This window comes from Ctenopharyngodon idella, chromosome 24 (assembly GCF_019924925.1).
Source record: "Ctenopharyngodon idella isolate HZGC_01 chromosome 24, HZGC01, whole genome shotgun sequence".
Taxonomy (NCBI): Eukaryota; Metazoa; Chordata; class Actinopteri; order Cypriniformes; family Xenocyprididae; genus Ctenopharyngodon; species Ctenopharyngodon idella.
Genome location: NC_067243.1, coordinates 22476066 through 22491253, shown reverse-complemented (window position 1 = coordinate 22491253; position 15188 = coordinate 22476066). Strand labels below are relative to the sequence as shown.

General features: G+C 40.8%; 1 protein-coding gene across 2 annotated transcripts in view; it reads left to right on the top strand.

Moving 5' to 3' along the window:
* Positions 1-15188, top strand: part of osbpl5 (oxysterol binding protein-like 5) — a 52889-nt gene that overhangs the window by 20298 nt on the left and 17403 nt on the right. The window contains exons 2-8 of one of the 2 annotated variants that reach the window (XM_051884414.1): positions 3451-3607; positions 4770-4843; positions 9658-9738; positions 11262-11363; positions 11444-11647; positions 11725-11809; positions 11897-12059. In XM_051884414.1, the coding sequence (XP_051740374.1) occupies positions 3472-3607; positions 4770-4843; positions 9658-9738; positions 11262-11363; positions 11444-11647; positions 11725-11809; positions 11897-12059 (845 nt within the window). In that variant the 5' untranslated portion in view covers positions 3451-3471. The remainder of the gene's footprint in view (positions 1-3450; positions 3608-4769; positions 4844-9657; positions 9739-11261; positions 11364-11443; positions 11648-11724; positions 11810-11896; positions 12060-15188) is intronic. The other variant, XM_051884415.1, reaches the window with a different exon arrangement.

The following is a 15188-nucleotide window of genomic DNA, read 5'->3' as shown; positions in this document are numbered from 1 at the left end:
CTCCTGTACAGTAGAGGGCGCAGCTCAAACAAACCTTTCAGCTGTGCTGCCATTCTGGATTAAAGAAGAATATGATACAGGTGAAGGAAGATCAACACTCTTATTTCTAAATCTAATCTAAAGTACTTTTTGCTTATTGGTATGGTTGAATTAGATCATTGAAGGTCAGCAGCAAAGACATTGGTTAATAAAGCGAGATTTAATGCACGTTCACATTTAGTGTAGAACTACAATGACCATCATGTTTACAACACCTCTGCACTTTATTTCTCTCAACATGGGGACAGGAGAGCTGTCAGTCTATAAATGTAAAAAAAAAAAAAAAAGTAACTTGCACTAACTTAGATATTTTGATGTAAATTGAAAAAGTAATGCTACTAGTTACTTGAAAACGTAATCTGATTACGTAACTCAAGTTACTTGTAATGTCTTACCCCCAAACACTGGCGGTAAGCAAATGATGCTCTCTAAAGACGACCTTGCAGCAAGAATATCATCCTCAAAACCAATTCAAACACAATACACACCTTTTATACAGGCCAAGACATAGATACTGCCTACACATATTTGCATTTTTATGGAGAGGAACATTGCAATAAGAATCTGAACTAAAAAGTGTATAAGTGCAAAAGTGTTGTCAAACTTCACTCTGGTACTTTTACACTGAGATCCATTGAGTTGTCATAGCCGCACTAGCTATGTCAACCTCTCTCATTATTTAGTCTCTTTGCTTGCTTTGTTAAGAAGTGATTAAAGATGTCAGCTGCCAGGATAAAGGGTTGTTTTCTTCTGAAGTCTCAGTAGGGAGTGTTTTGGAGCTGCTGTGGAGTGCCAGACCTTAAATCAGAGTTGCCGGGTCACAGGAGGACGGACGCTCGGTAGGCTGTGCAGACGGTGGCTTGGCATCGCTCTAGTTGTTCTGCTCAGTTTTTTTTACCATTCATTTACTCAGCTCTGTTTAAAGATTACTAGAGTGGATCATAGTGCAGGCATGCAGGGTCAAAACGCTTATCAAATAACTATGGCTGCTGTTTATGAATGGAAACATCTAAACAATGGCTATATGCTGTTTGCACGAATCAGGCGAAACAAAGAACAAGCAGTTTTGCTCTGTAAATATAGAGTGACTCCAAGAGTGTCACAAGAAATGAATGGCTCGTCTGTAAAACTTCAGGCTGTTTTTGTATGAATAATGGCAGCGTATTATTTTCCTGGCACTTTTATTGCAAACCACCACTAGATCTCTCACACGCCAGCTCCTAATAATGCGCTTGCTCGCCTCAATCTAAAATTGAATGTGGCATTTTGTTAAGTTTAGAATTGCAATCATTATTAACCATGCCCCTTTCGATGTAGGAAGTGTCATGTCAATAAATGAGCTTTTGAAACACTTAATAAGACCATGAAACACCCCTTGCTCCTTCAGCCAGGCTTTTATGCCACACACAAAGACATTCAGTTTTCATTTAACATGAGAAACATGTCCTTTTTGTATTCAAGTTGGTTTAGAAAAACTTTATACCAATTTCAAGAAAAGTCTACATTTAATAACTCTAAAAATGCCATGTGGTGTAACTATCAGCATTAACAGTAGAAACATGTACTTTTGTATTCAAGTTAGTTTAGAAACACTTTATACCAATTTCAAGAAATGTCTACATTTAATGGCTCTAAAAATGTCATGTGGTGTAACCATCAACATTATTTTCTAAAATGTATTTAAATATAATTTTAAAAAGTTGTTTTTTTTCAAATACCATGAATTCATAAATATCATTACATTTTTGGGGAGTCGCACCACATGACATTTAACAACCTGAACTGTCCTAAAAGGTCAAATTATATGATATTATGATAGTCTTATTGACTTTAACATATGACACTGTACTTTTATGTTTAAAATTATTTTAGTTTTTATATATAAAATAATAATTTAAAAAGATTATGCCAGTTTTCTTTTCATACATTTCATGTTTAATAAGTTTTTTTTTTTTCATTATGGTATAAGGGCAGTTTATGCCCCCCAAAATATCAAAACTGAATTGCATTTTGTTATGTATTTTTGAATAAATTATTAAATTGGACAAAAATCACATCATTGACCCCTATATGACCTTGAGCCATTCTGAAAGTTTTATGTGAGGATTGTCCTTTTTGACAGCCTTAGTCTCAATCATTTCTATTTTATTTTATTGTTTTGTGTTCCAAGGAAGAAAGAAAGTCAAATGAATTTGGAACGAGTAAACGATTTTCATTTTTGAGTGAACTTTTCCTTTAACATCGAAAAAATTGTACACTTCACCTTTAAAAAGAACTCTTTTGTCATTTTCTTGCATATAAAAGGGCTTTTTTATATTCTTTTTGCAGGTGTTATATTTGTTTAGTCTATTCAGGATGTGTTTTCGTCTCTCTGCCGCTCATAGTCTTGTAAACAGAGCAAAACTGAACAGCAGCCAGATGCATGGCCAATTGAATCCATCCCGTCCTACCCTCCAGCTGTGGCCCTGAGCTGTGATTGGTTCATTTGACTGCCTGGCCACATGCAGGGCGGGGTTCATTACCCTGCAGAGCTCTAGTGAGAGCAGGAGAGAGATAGAGCGGGGTTTGTAACTGTGCACCTTAAAGACGGCGGCTCCCACACCCCCCGTCAGATCCACACTGCAGCAGAAAGACTATTTTTAGCTCCTTTTTATGAGAAGGAATGATGCTGGGAAACTTGATTCAGATGCTCTGCAACTAAAAGCCCATGCTGTTTAGACTTCCTCCTTTGATTAGTGTCATCTTATGTAACCTAAAATCTTTCATTTCACAACCCTAAAATTCGAACCTAATTATCTAAAGAATGCATGTGGGTAATGTAGTGATTTAGTGAATATTTAAGTTTTTAGGGCTTAAAGACTTAAATATTAAGGAAAATATTAGGTTGATTTTGAAATTCATATACACATGGATGGATGGATGGATGGATTAGGTTTAGTACAGATTCAGTAAGTTTTTCAGCAAAGGACTGGTTCAAACTGGTAACTTTTGAGTTTTTTTTAATGATTATTTACATGAAAAAGCTCATAAGAGTAATTTGCTAGGACAACACATTAGAAAGTGGTGTTTTCTTCCCATTATTTTGTTGTAGGTGGCACTCTGTCTCATTAGTTCAGTTTGCAAACTCACGTTTAAGAGTTCATCTTAAAATATTTGTCAGCTGTTCTTCTCATTTAGCATCCATTTTTATGTTGCATAAGCTTTCTGGAACCATTTTCATCCAAGTTTGAGGGGACACATTTGCTCACACACTCCCACTTTGCTTTGCTGATTATCTGTTTCCTCTGTTAAGGGCTGCATGACACTGCAGCATTAACATTAATCTGTGTGTGTATGTGTGTGATGATCCATTAGTATTTCAGTGCATTATGTTGCTACAAACTATAATGATATTCCTCCTTTCTCCTCCAGGTGGACAGACTGGCTGGCACAATGAAAGAGGAGAACTTGTTCCGCAGACGGTTCTCTCTCTGTCCCACAGCCACGTCACCTCCCAAGATCGACCCACGTGTACTGACCCGCAACCTTTCCTATGGAGGAGATCATGAACTGTACCCACTCAGTCCAGGTATCCATTCTATTCCTAAATGTGTGGAAGCACTACATCCTTCAAGCACAAGAGACATACAGGAGCTCTGCTTCTAAGTCACTATGGTTATGGTAAATAATTGTGTTAAAGAGTTTAAGAGCTGCATGTTTTTCATCACAAAACCACATTCATAGTGCTTTTCACTTCCTTAAACTGATAGTTCACCCTAAAATGAAAATTCTGTCATCATTTACTCACACTTAAGTTGTTCCAAATCTGTATGAATTTCTCTCTTCTACTGAACATAAGATATTTTGAAGAATGTTTATCTTTCATAATTTTCTGATGTAGAACACCATAGCAAATGAACCCTATAGCAGTGTTATACTAATGACTCAAAAGAACACCTTAGCAACCACATAGTACCACCCTGACAACCACATAGTACACCACTAACAATCACACAGAACACCCTAGTCACACACCATCACCCTGGCAACATCTCAGAACAATTTAGCAACACACATAGCAATGCCCTAACAACCACCTAGAACCCTCTAGGAATTTCAAAGCACCAAAAACAGCTTAGCAACACACATAGCAACACCCTAGCAACCCTGTAAGAATGCCCTAACAACTACTCAAAACACCATAGCAATACCCTGATGCAGAACACCGTAGCAAAAACATGGCACTGTGAACACTCAGAACACCTTGTGCTACAAAATGCTCTGAACATCTTAGCATCCACATAGTAACACCCTGGCAACCTCCTACAACACTTTAAAAACCCAATAGAAATGCACTGAAAAACACTCAGAACACCATAGTAACCACATTATGAAGACCTGACAACCACCCAGAACGCCTTATCAAACACGTAATTAACCACTCAGAATGCCTTAACAACCACATAGCAATACCCTAGCAACCACACAGCAACATGCTACAAACAAATTAGAATTAATAAATTTTGCACAATATGGGACATTTATTATGAAAGGAATGTGTGAAAAAAAAAGTATTTCGTTTAATCTTTGACTGAGCTGACTATGTTTTGATATCCCCAATGTTATTTACTGTAGCGTTAAATGTGTATTCAGTCCTGGTGATTATCATTTATTGCCCTTGATATTAATTAGGCATTTGTGTACTGGTGTGGGTGTGTGTGCGCGTGCGTGTGCGTGCGTGTGTTCTGCAGGTAATGAAACGGAGCGAAATGGTTTGCCCTTACTGAGGGACGAGGTCAGTCCGGCCCGGTCGCCCAGCAGCGTGGTGCGTTAATCTTTTTGTTGACTGCCTGCATGGAATATGACGACATAATAATGCAGATGGGAGAGAAAAAAACCTGTACTTGCTGGTTGCAGAACATTTCCATAACACATTTGTTATTTCAACCCGCTTACTAGTTAACCTTTCACTAGAGTTTATTTCTGAATGCTGCTAAATGAAGGATTAAAGGATTCACTAGACCTCTGCAAATGTGAAATGACCTGCAATTAGCACATGCCAAAACTCAACCAATCATAGTCTCGTTGATTCATTTCTCTCCAAACCGTTTACATGCGGTAAAAGCTTTTAGTAAATCAGAACTCATGTCTCAGGCACATATAAAACGCATCTGTTTGTATCATGTGTTTTTAATGGGCAAATATACAGTAAAAGACTGTCATTCATTGACCCATGTGAGACATTATTCTATAATACACAAGGATATAATGCAGCATTAATGCATCTCATCTGTATAAGCCTGAAAAAAGCATTTAGCATTGCACATACTACTGTAACTATTCATTGGATATTCTGATAATACTTTGATTACTAACAACTATTTTAATAAATGAAATGTAAATTCATGTCCCAGTTACACGTTGTCACATTTTCCTGGTAAAATAAACATTATGTTACACCAAAAAAAGGAAACTAATTACAATTCTATTTTGTATTTTTAGATTAACAATGTTATTAATGTTCTATTTATCAAAACCTAGTATAAATCTCATCAAGTTAGTGTTTTTAAGCCTTTTTAATTTTTTTCCAAAATAATACCTAAAGGCAGTAATAATTTAAACAATATATTTTATTTGTGAACTGATGTTCAGCTTTTCTTTTTAGTAGTCAACTCATATATCGTATATCATCAGTCATCAAGCTCAGTAAACTCTGGTCAAAGGCACGATGTACCTTTAATTTCACCAAGCTGATTGCTCAATAAAAAAAACCCATCATGTTTTCAGGTCATTCAAGTTGATATTTAAGTGGGTGAGATGTTTACTTACTTTTTAATTAGTCTTCCCATCAATGCCATCAATTTGTTCATTCAGACCATAGGCTGTAAAAAAGATTCAGACTGATTCGTGAACACACACGAAAGCAAGAGGCAGGATTTATCGCACAAACCAATCATAACATCTAGGTTACTAATGTAACCCCTGTTCTCTGAAGGATGGAACAGAGGCGTTACGTCAAAACTACTGACGAATTGGGATCTTGCCTGTGAGGGTGATGGCAGGGCGGGCTCTGCCAAGGGAAAGACACGGGCTTGCCAACAGGGGAGCTGTACTGTGGAAGAATACACATGTGGGATCACCCGTAGGGGAATCACAACACATGGGCACCTAGTCTAGTACAGGGGCTGACCTTCTGGGCATACACACGAGTACTAGACCTAGCGTCTGACTGCCGAGGGTGCTGGAGGAACTCCATGCCTGGCTCTACACAGGGATTGTAAAACCTCACAAACATGTTGGGTTTTGCCTGCAGCTCTACAAATGTCTGTCAGCGAGGCACCATGCGCTAACACCCAGGAGGAGGCAACACTCTGAGTGGAGTTAGCCCCTACCCCAAGGGGGACCAGCTGGTCTTGAGCCTGATACGCCAAGACTATGGCATCCACTATCACCAGGGCCAACCTCTGTTTAGAGACAGTCTTTCCCTTCTGCTGGCCTCCGTAACAGACAAAGAGCTGGTCTGAGGTCCTGAATCTCTGCATGCAGTCCACGTACAAGCGTAAAGTGTGAATGGGACAGAGCAGAGCAAGGGCTGGGTCCTCCGGGGGCAGTGCTTGCAGGTTCAACACCTGATCCCTGAAGGGGGTGGTAGAAACCTTGGGCAGATATCCAGGCCAGGGTCTCAGGATCATGTGAGAGTTGGCCAGCCCGAATTCCAGGCACGATTCGTCGACCGAAATGCCTGCAGGTCCCCTACCCTCTTGACGAAAGTGAGCGCAGTCAGAAGTGCTGTCTTGAGAGACAGGATCTGTTGTACTGACTACAGCAGCTCTTTCTGCAAGGCTGACAAGCAAGGAGATGGTACAAGGTGAGTGCGGGGAGAATTCAGCCTCCTCGCTCCCCTCAGGAACCTGATGATCAGGTCATGCTTTCCCACAGACTTAACATCTACTGCATTGTGATGTGCAGCAATAGCAGCAACGTACACTTTCAGGGTGTCCTACACTTCAACCGCTCTTGCAGGAAGAAAAACACAGTACTGACTGGGCACTTATCGTGTCTTCTTGCACTTAAGTCCTCCATGTCCCATCCAGAGACCACACGTGGAGGTTCCAGAGGTCTGGATGTGGGTGCCATAAGGTGCCCTGTCTCTGAGAAAGCAGGTCCTTCCTCAAAGGAATTCACCAGGAAGGGACTGTCATAAGGAGCATCAGTTCTAGGACCCAGGTCTGGTTGGGCCAGTATGACACAACTAACAAGACCTGCTCCTCATCCTCCCTGACCTTGCACAGTGTTTGTGCGAGTAGGCTCACTGGGGAAACACGTACTTGCGTATTCCCGAGGACAGCTGTGTGTCATTCATGCTGAGGGTCCCCTCTGTCAGGGAGTAAAACATCTGGCAGTGGGACTTGTCCGAAGAGGCAAATAGGTCTACCTGTGGAGCTCTGAAGCGTCTCCAAATCAGCTGGACCGTCTGGGGGTGGAGTCTCCATTCTCCTCTCAGTGTAGGCTTTCGTGAGAGCTCGTCAGCTGCATGAATGACCTCGTCCGGAATGTGAATGGTGCGAAGCATCCTCAGATTCTTCTGACTCCAGAGGAGATGGCGGTCAAGTTGCGACATGCGATGGGAGCGTAGACCACCCTGATCTTTGATGTACAGTGGCCACAGTGTTGTCCATCCCGACCAGCACATGCTTGCCCTGTGGCAGCGATCTGAAGCGGTGCAGAGCAAGCCACACTGCTAGCAACTTGAGGCAATTGACGTGCCACTGCTGTCGAGGTTCTGTCCAGGAGCCCGAGGCAGCATGCCCGTTGCACATGGCACCCTAGCCGGTTAAGACAACAAAATGCTTGGACGCTTGTTCTAGGGGAACTCCTGCAACCCGAGCGGTGTGGCTGCGGATGCCATATGCCCCAGGAGCCTCTGAAACAATTTCAGTGGAACCACCATCCTGCCCTTGGTCTGTGTTGAGGGAGAATCAAGACATGAAAGTATTCATCCTTCAGGTCGATCGCTGCAAACCAGTCTTGGGGACGAATGCATTCTGAGATGCATCTCTGCTTTGACATCTTGAATGGGAGCTTGTGAAGGGCTTGATTCAAGATTGGGTACAATGAAGTACGGGTTGTAAAACCCTGTCTTCATATCTGCTGGAGGGACCAGCTCTATCGTGTCTTTCGCCAGTAGGACTGCGATCTCCGCATGCAGGACAGGAGCATCCTTGTCCGCCACTGAGGTGAACCAGAGACTGCTGAACCTGGGGGGACGCCGGGCGAAGTGAATCACATAGCCTAGTCCAAATGAGCCAGTGAGACAGGCTGGGAAGCGCTATCCAGGCTTCCAGATGCCGTACAAGTGGGGTCAGAGGGACTACTGACATAGCCGCAGTGGGGCAGCGTCCTTGAACCACACACCACTGCCTGCTGGTGATAGAAGAGGGGCTGAGCTGGCCATGCCACCTTGTGAGATGGGAGCATCGAGAAAGTGCGCTTTGTCGACATCTCACACCTCTGCAAGGTTTAGCCAGGGGGCCTGTGCTGTCACTTTCATCACGATCAGTCACCGTGCGCAGTTCCTGCATCAACCCCGGCTCAGAACTACCCTCATGCATTATGAGTGCTTTGGCCTGGTAGACTTGCAGGGTGGCCATAGCATGCAGGGCAGAGGAGTGGGAGGTCCACGGGGATTTGTCTGGCAGAGAAGCTCCCACTGTAATCCTTGGTCTCCCAAAGTGTTAAGCAGACCCGCGGCTCTGATTTTACACACAAGTGGCGGCTGGTCAACAGCAGAGGAGCTCAAGCCTTTACGAGAAAGGCGAGATGCGAACAGCTTGCCGACGTGGTCATGTTCTCATGCGAGAACATGAACCACCCACGAACACCGTCTCAGCATGCGTATGCCCAGAACGTGACTGACTGACTGGACAGTGTTATTTTAGAAATACGAGTGATTTATATACTTTTTCATGTTACATTTTGTAATATTTGCGTTGTTTTATTTTTGTAATATGGATTATTTTCTCATCCAATTTTTTGAGGAGGCACTGCCTGCCTTGCCTCCTCAGAGAAAACACCCCTGAATATAAAACAGTGAAATAACATTACTGCTGTTGTTCTGGACTCCACACTCAATCATCTAGTTTACAGGCTAATTTGGGCCTAAGAGGGAAGCTGTCTTCTACATATTTTGGTTCAACTGACACCCACAGCTGACCAAACAGACCTGCTGCATTTAGCCTGGTGCCTTTTGCAGTTAGTGTGAAAGAGTTGTAGCTGGAAGTTGCCTCAATTGCATTATAATTTCTAAATTAATATAATTACTTAATATGGGGGGACTTACTTAATATGATTATTATAGTGGGAAGTGAGCATGAAACGGCATTCACAAACCGTTTTGTTTCCCTAACATAAGGACATTCAATGAGAAAAAAATGTTATCAAGTCACTTTGTAGGTGGAGCAAAATGACTACAAATCCTTTTTTCTTTGGAATAATGTGCAGTTGAGTTGTTCATATTAAGCTCAGGAACATGTAACAAGAAAGCAAACAGGGTCAATTTTGATCTCCTGTTGACTTTACATGAATTTTAAATGGATTTTTCTGGGATTTTCTTTTTTTGCTATCTCTTTTTTGCCTCAGTCGGAATCCAGGATGTTTATTGGTTTGGAGAAGGAGTCTTCCTCACCCACGGAGAAGCTGGCAAGGAAAGAATCGCTTAAGGTATGATGTGCTTCCCACTCAAGGCAGAGTTCCTGACCCAGTTTCTCAAAACAGCAGCTTGTTCGCGTTGTCACCTCCAGTACTAGTCAACAGGTGGACAGCACAGAACCTGCATACAGGCACTTCCCCTATAGTAAGCAGAGGAAATACTAAAATATTTATTAAAATATTTAATGCAGCTTTTCATCTGGCCTCTTTTTTTCATATTCTTACTTTAAACAGCTACAAATGTTATCCCACCAAACTTTGCATGTGGCTAATAGCATTTTGTCATTTTGGGACGAATATATGGTTGCTAACAAATAGCAGTTAAATATTCAAAACATCAGCCTGACTACCCTGTTTGAGGTAGAGAATTCAAATTTTACAGAAACATCTCACTCCTCACTAGGAACACATTTGCCTCAAGGACCTATACGTTTTGTCATGAAAATGTTTTTAGTATTTGATATTTTAGGTGAAACCTTTAAAAATCTTTATCTAATGAACCACTCGTACAGTGCAGTTTTATTATTGTTGTCTATAAATATTAAACACATTTTTGTCGATTGAAATAAAATTAATTATAAGTATTAAAATTTAAACTGAAAAAAAAAAACTTGACTAAAACTAAATTGAAGAACTAAAATTACTAAAGCTAAAACTGAAATAATTAAGCAAAATAAAAAAAGCTAATAAAAAGAGCACAAAACATATCACTAAAACTAAATAAAACTGAAATGAAAACTGAAAATATAAAAATGAAAGCTAATTTTATATTAAGAAATAAATATTAAATATTAAGAAATACAATAATAGTATATAAAATATTATTATTAAATAACACTGTTTTTTCTATTGTTTTTATCTTTGGCAATACCCTTAAAAAATAAATTTCCTGTAAAGAAACTGTAAAAATTTAAAAAGATTTGATGAGTTTTTGTGTATGTTGAAATTAAAATGTAAGACCGTCAGTGTAACTCCATAGACTCTAATGTTAATTTGGGGTTATACTTCTACAAAAACAAAAATTAAATGAGATGGCTTGAGATGAGTGATGTTTGCATTGCATTGCCCAATCAGAGTTCTTCTCTACAGTCTAAAATAGAGAGAGAGTTTAAAGAGAGATTTAAAGATATATTAAAAGAGGTATATGATTTAAGTTTTGTATACAATCAAAAATATGAAGTGTCATCTGTGATGCTATTAAAATCAACCACACAAAATACCAAAGCTTTATCAGGTATATAATCATCTACAGTTGAATTGTTCAACAGAGAGATTTCATAGAAGACAAAGCAAAACATGTTAAATTATGAACACAAAAGTCCATTTCACCTATTTCTTAATGGTAGCTCCAAATTTGATCCCACTCATTTCTGCTTACAGCTGTATCTTTTGCTGTTTTGTAGCTCTTTGGTATTGTATATGGTGCACTCTAGTGTTCAGCAAAGTTTTTAGACATTTTACATGTCTTGCCGTCCACTTACTCCCCCTAGCTGATGTTTGAGCAATGCATTAAACCTTAACCTTTTATATTGTAGGTTCAAAAAAAGAACTATCGACAGGAAAAGAAGAGAGTCGCCAATGAATTGTTCAGTGCACTTAAGGATCCAAGTGTGGTTATTATGTCCAACTGGCTAAAGGTTAGTTAGTAAACCTCATTGGTTTTCATTATAACAATGAATGATTTTGCAATAGCTTTAAGATGTTGTTCTTGGATCAGATTCGGGGAACATTGAAGAGCTGGACGAAATTATGGTGCGTCCTGAAGCCTGGCATTCTCCTGATTTACAAGACGCCTGGTTCAGAACACTGGGTGGGAACTATTCTTCTCAACGCCTGTAAACTCATCGAAAGGCCCTCAAAGAAGGACGGATTCTGTTTCAAAGTCTACCATCCGCTGGATAAGTCCATATGGGCCATGAAGGTTAGACAAGAACATCTTCAAGAACACATTTTCTTGACCTTGTTGTTGGGATTGATTAGTGTCTGTGTTTTTTTCAGGGTCCTAAAGGAGAATCTGTTGGTTCCATCACACAACCCTTGCCTAGTAATTACCTGATCTTCAGGGCAGCATCTGAATCCGATGGTGAGCATTGGCATTTCTCTTCTGTAAAACTGCCTTCTCAATATGGAGTCCACCTGAAGGCTATACAGCTTATGTCATTTGCTCCAGGACGCTGTTGGATGGACGCTCTAGAACTGGCTCTCAGCTGCTCCAGCCTGTCGAAGATGACGGCAAAGAGCTGCAGGGATGGAGATCTGAGCAGCTCCTCTGAGTCCTCACATATACTGCAGCTGCTGCAGTGCACGGCTCTCACAGACCAGGACCTCGTGCAGTGAGTATTACCCACTGTACTGTTTTTGGCTTGTCAGCATATTTTCAGCATACATTTTTTAAAAAGCCTGATTACAAAAACATAAGTCTCACCATTAAAAGTCTCAATCACTTCAACATAAATCAAACATATACAGTGCAGTATCCTAGTTTGAACCAGTGTATGTTTTAAAATTGATTTTTAACTCCTATGGCCAACTATAATCAACCCCCAAAATTGGGAGACACTGGCAGCAGACAGATACATTTGGTGGACTTTCACAAAGAAAGCTGCTGGTGAGTTTAAAGAATGCAGAGTGACAACTGCCCAGGAGAAGCGCAAATGTTGGAAAGGCCTGGCTGTCAAAGTAGACAATAGCATTGACCCAATCTTTACTTTACCCATCTGCGCTAAAGCTTGCAAGCCCAGGATTGGCAGCCACTTCAGAGCATGCCGTCTTAGACATAATCTTTCTCACAGATCTTCTGACATGAAGAACCTGCCATGAATGAATGACAGACTTACTCTGCACATGTTGCACTTAACTGTATTTTCCTTTTCAAAGTGATTCCAAACATATTTCAAACAATTCAAAACATCATGGTGAACAGTGCGCATCTGAAGCGTCTCAGCTGAAGAAAATAATCAATTATTTATCTACTTTAATATACCTCCATTTTCAGAGCCTTGGTGCTCATGTGGGAAAATTGGGTTTGAGTCTGTGACATCATATTTAGATCTCTCTCATCTCCCAATCATTTTTGTCTATCTAGAGTAGTTTTTGTACATTTTAAACATACGGTACAGTCAGCCACCTTCAGAGTGTGTTACTGCAACAGTTATCTATTACTGCTCTTACAAAACATTTAATGCACTAAATGGATAATTTGCTTCAACTGAAGCAAAATACAGATCAGATGTGACATTACTACCCTCCACTCCCCATCAAAAAGGGGTGTCCACATGCCTTAAAACAACAACAAAAGTCCAACAGAGGAGGGTGGGTGCTTACGATAAGGATGCAAAGCTGGCAAACGGTATAACCCAGGACTGAGAAGCCAGGAAGGAGATGACAGTGGGAAGAGCCAATGGTGGGAGGAGCCAGGTAGTGACCCCATGGTGAAGCCATGATGCAGCGTTGGTAGAGAGACCAGGCGTAACCAGGTGGACAACTGACAGAGGCAGCCAAGGTGGAGCCAAAGTGCTGGAGGACTGAGGCAGAGCCGGAAAGAAAGAGGAGCCCAATGTAGCCGAAGGGGTGGAGGGGGCGAGGTGCAGACGACGGCCCGGATGTCTGTGGCGAAGGCAGAGCTACAACTGACCAAGGTGGATCCGGAGAGATGAGGAAGCCCTTTGTAGCAGATGACGATCCCAGGTGGAGCCAAAGAGTAAGGAGGCAAGGTTAAGCCAATTGGTTAACTGACTAAGGTAGAGTGAGGTGCTTGGATGTTCGAGGTGGAGCCAGAGAGTCAACCCACAGGGCAGAGCTGGCAAACAGGAAGCCCAAGGCGGATCCAAGATGATCTGAGCTGATGAGCGGACCCAGCGAAGGAGTCACAGAAGGGCTGAATGGAGCCAGCGGAGACAGGGCAAAAGAACTGCCATGACAGGGCATCATGGCGGGCTCGGGGTCTGTGGTGGGCTCAGGGTTAAAGTCCATGATGGTCGTGGTGGATGGCTGGATGGGCTCTGGCAATTCGAGGTCCGGAGCAGGTTCTGTGTGCCCTATTGATGAAGCTCCAGTGGGCGTGACAGATTGCACAAAATATTATATATATATATATATATTTATGTATATTATATTTATGTATGTTATATATATATTTATGTATGATAGTATGCTATATATATATATGATATGTAGTTGATTATATATTATATGCTATAATGTATTTCTACAATAAATAACAAATATGATAGATCTTACCTTTCAAGCAATGTGGAAGGAAATTGACTAAACTTAAAAAATAAATTTATACTTATTTTTGCAAGCACAGACCTTTATTTAGTTTAATCAGTCTTTCTTTTATTATATAATTAGCATCAATCAAATGAACAATATAGTTCTTACTCATTAAACACTATTAAATGAAAAGATTGAAAAATGATTGCACAATCACCAAATTGCTAGTATGATGCTTTTTTTCTTAGCATCTGTTTTCATGGTGACTCGTCTATTCATCACTCTGTTGAGAATGTCTTGTGAGTTAACCATTAACAGACTCTGGGTTCGCTAAACTTACTCCTGGACGCATTTTTGGAACCAGAATACCTCGAGTAAGCAAGGTTTGGGTTAATTAAACGAGAGTTCAGAGTATGTTTGACAGTAAGATAACCTTGCTTTCTGGAATACCCCCTGGTTACAGCAAATATACCATACCAAACACTTTCTGCATTTCTGCATTTATTCTAAAACATCTACAGCAGAAGTTGTTTTTTGTTGTTTTTTGCTTTGATAAGCTGACAATGATGATGTCACGTTTAGTTAGTTTTAGTTTCATTTTCATGGACTGTTTTTTCTTTGTTGCCGTCTGCCTATGTTCCTGTTTGCACGTTATTCATCAGTTGTCATGGTTACTCATTAGGTTAATAATTAGAGCACACCTGTTTAGCATTGAGTTCATTATCTTAAGTGTTTGAGACCTTCAGTTCTCTGTGTTTATTGTCGTGTTGAATGTGTTTCAGTACATGCTGTTGCTTTGTTCCTTTTTGTTATATTGTTGAATTAAAAGCTAATGCTACTATTTATTTGAAACCTTCTTCTTCATCATCCTTTGTGGACCAGCCCCTGTCAGAACACTAGACCGCAAAAGAAGAAAATGGATTTTGCAGCGAAACTCATCGACTTAGCACGTGAGAATCTTTCTATCTTGGAGTACTCTGCCCGCTTTAGCCAACTGGCTGCAAGATCCAACTTTGATGATGAGACAATAAAGCCTCTTTTACAGCCCCCTTGAGTTACCAGACATGGGAAAAGGAACCTGGAGAGAGGTCATCTTCCGCAGCTGATGGCCACTGCAAAGCTGAAGACCACACTGACACCCACCACAGACCCTGAGCCAATGCCTGCAGTGGAACTAGAGCTTGAAAGCCAAGTCTGTCCTGGAGCCGAGTGTCACCGCCCAGTCTGACCAGGTTTGTGTGCCGACT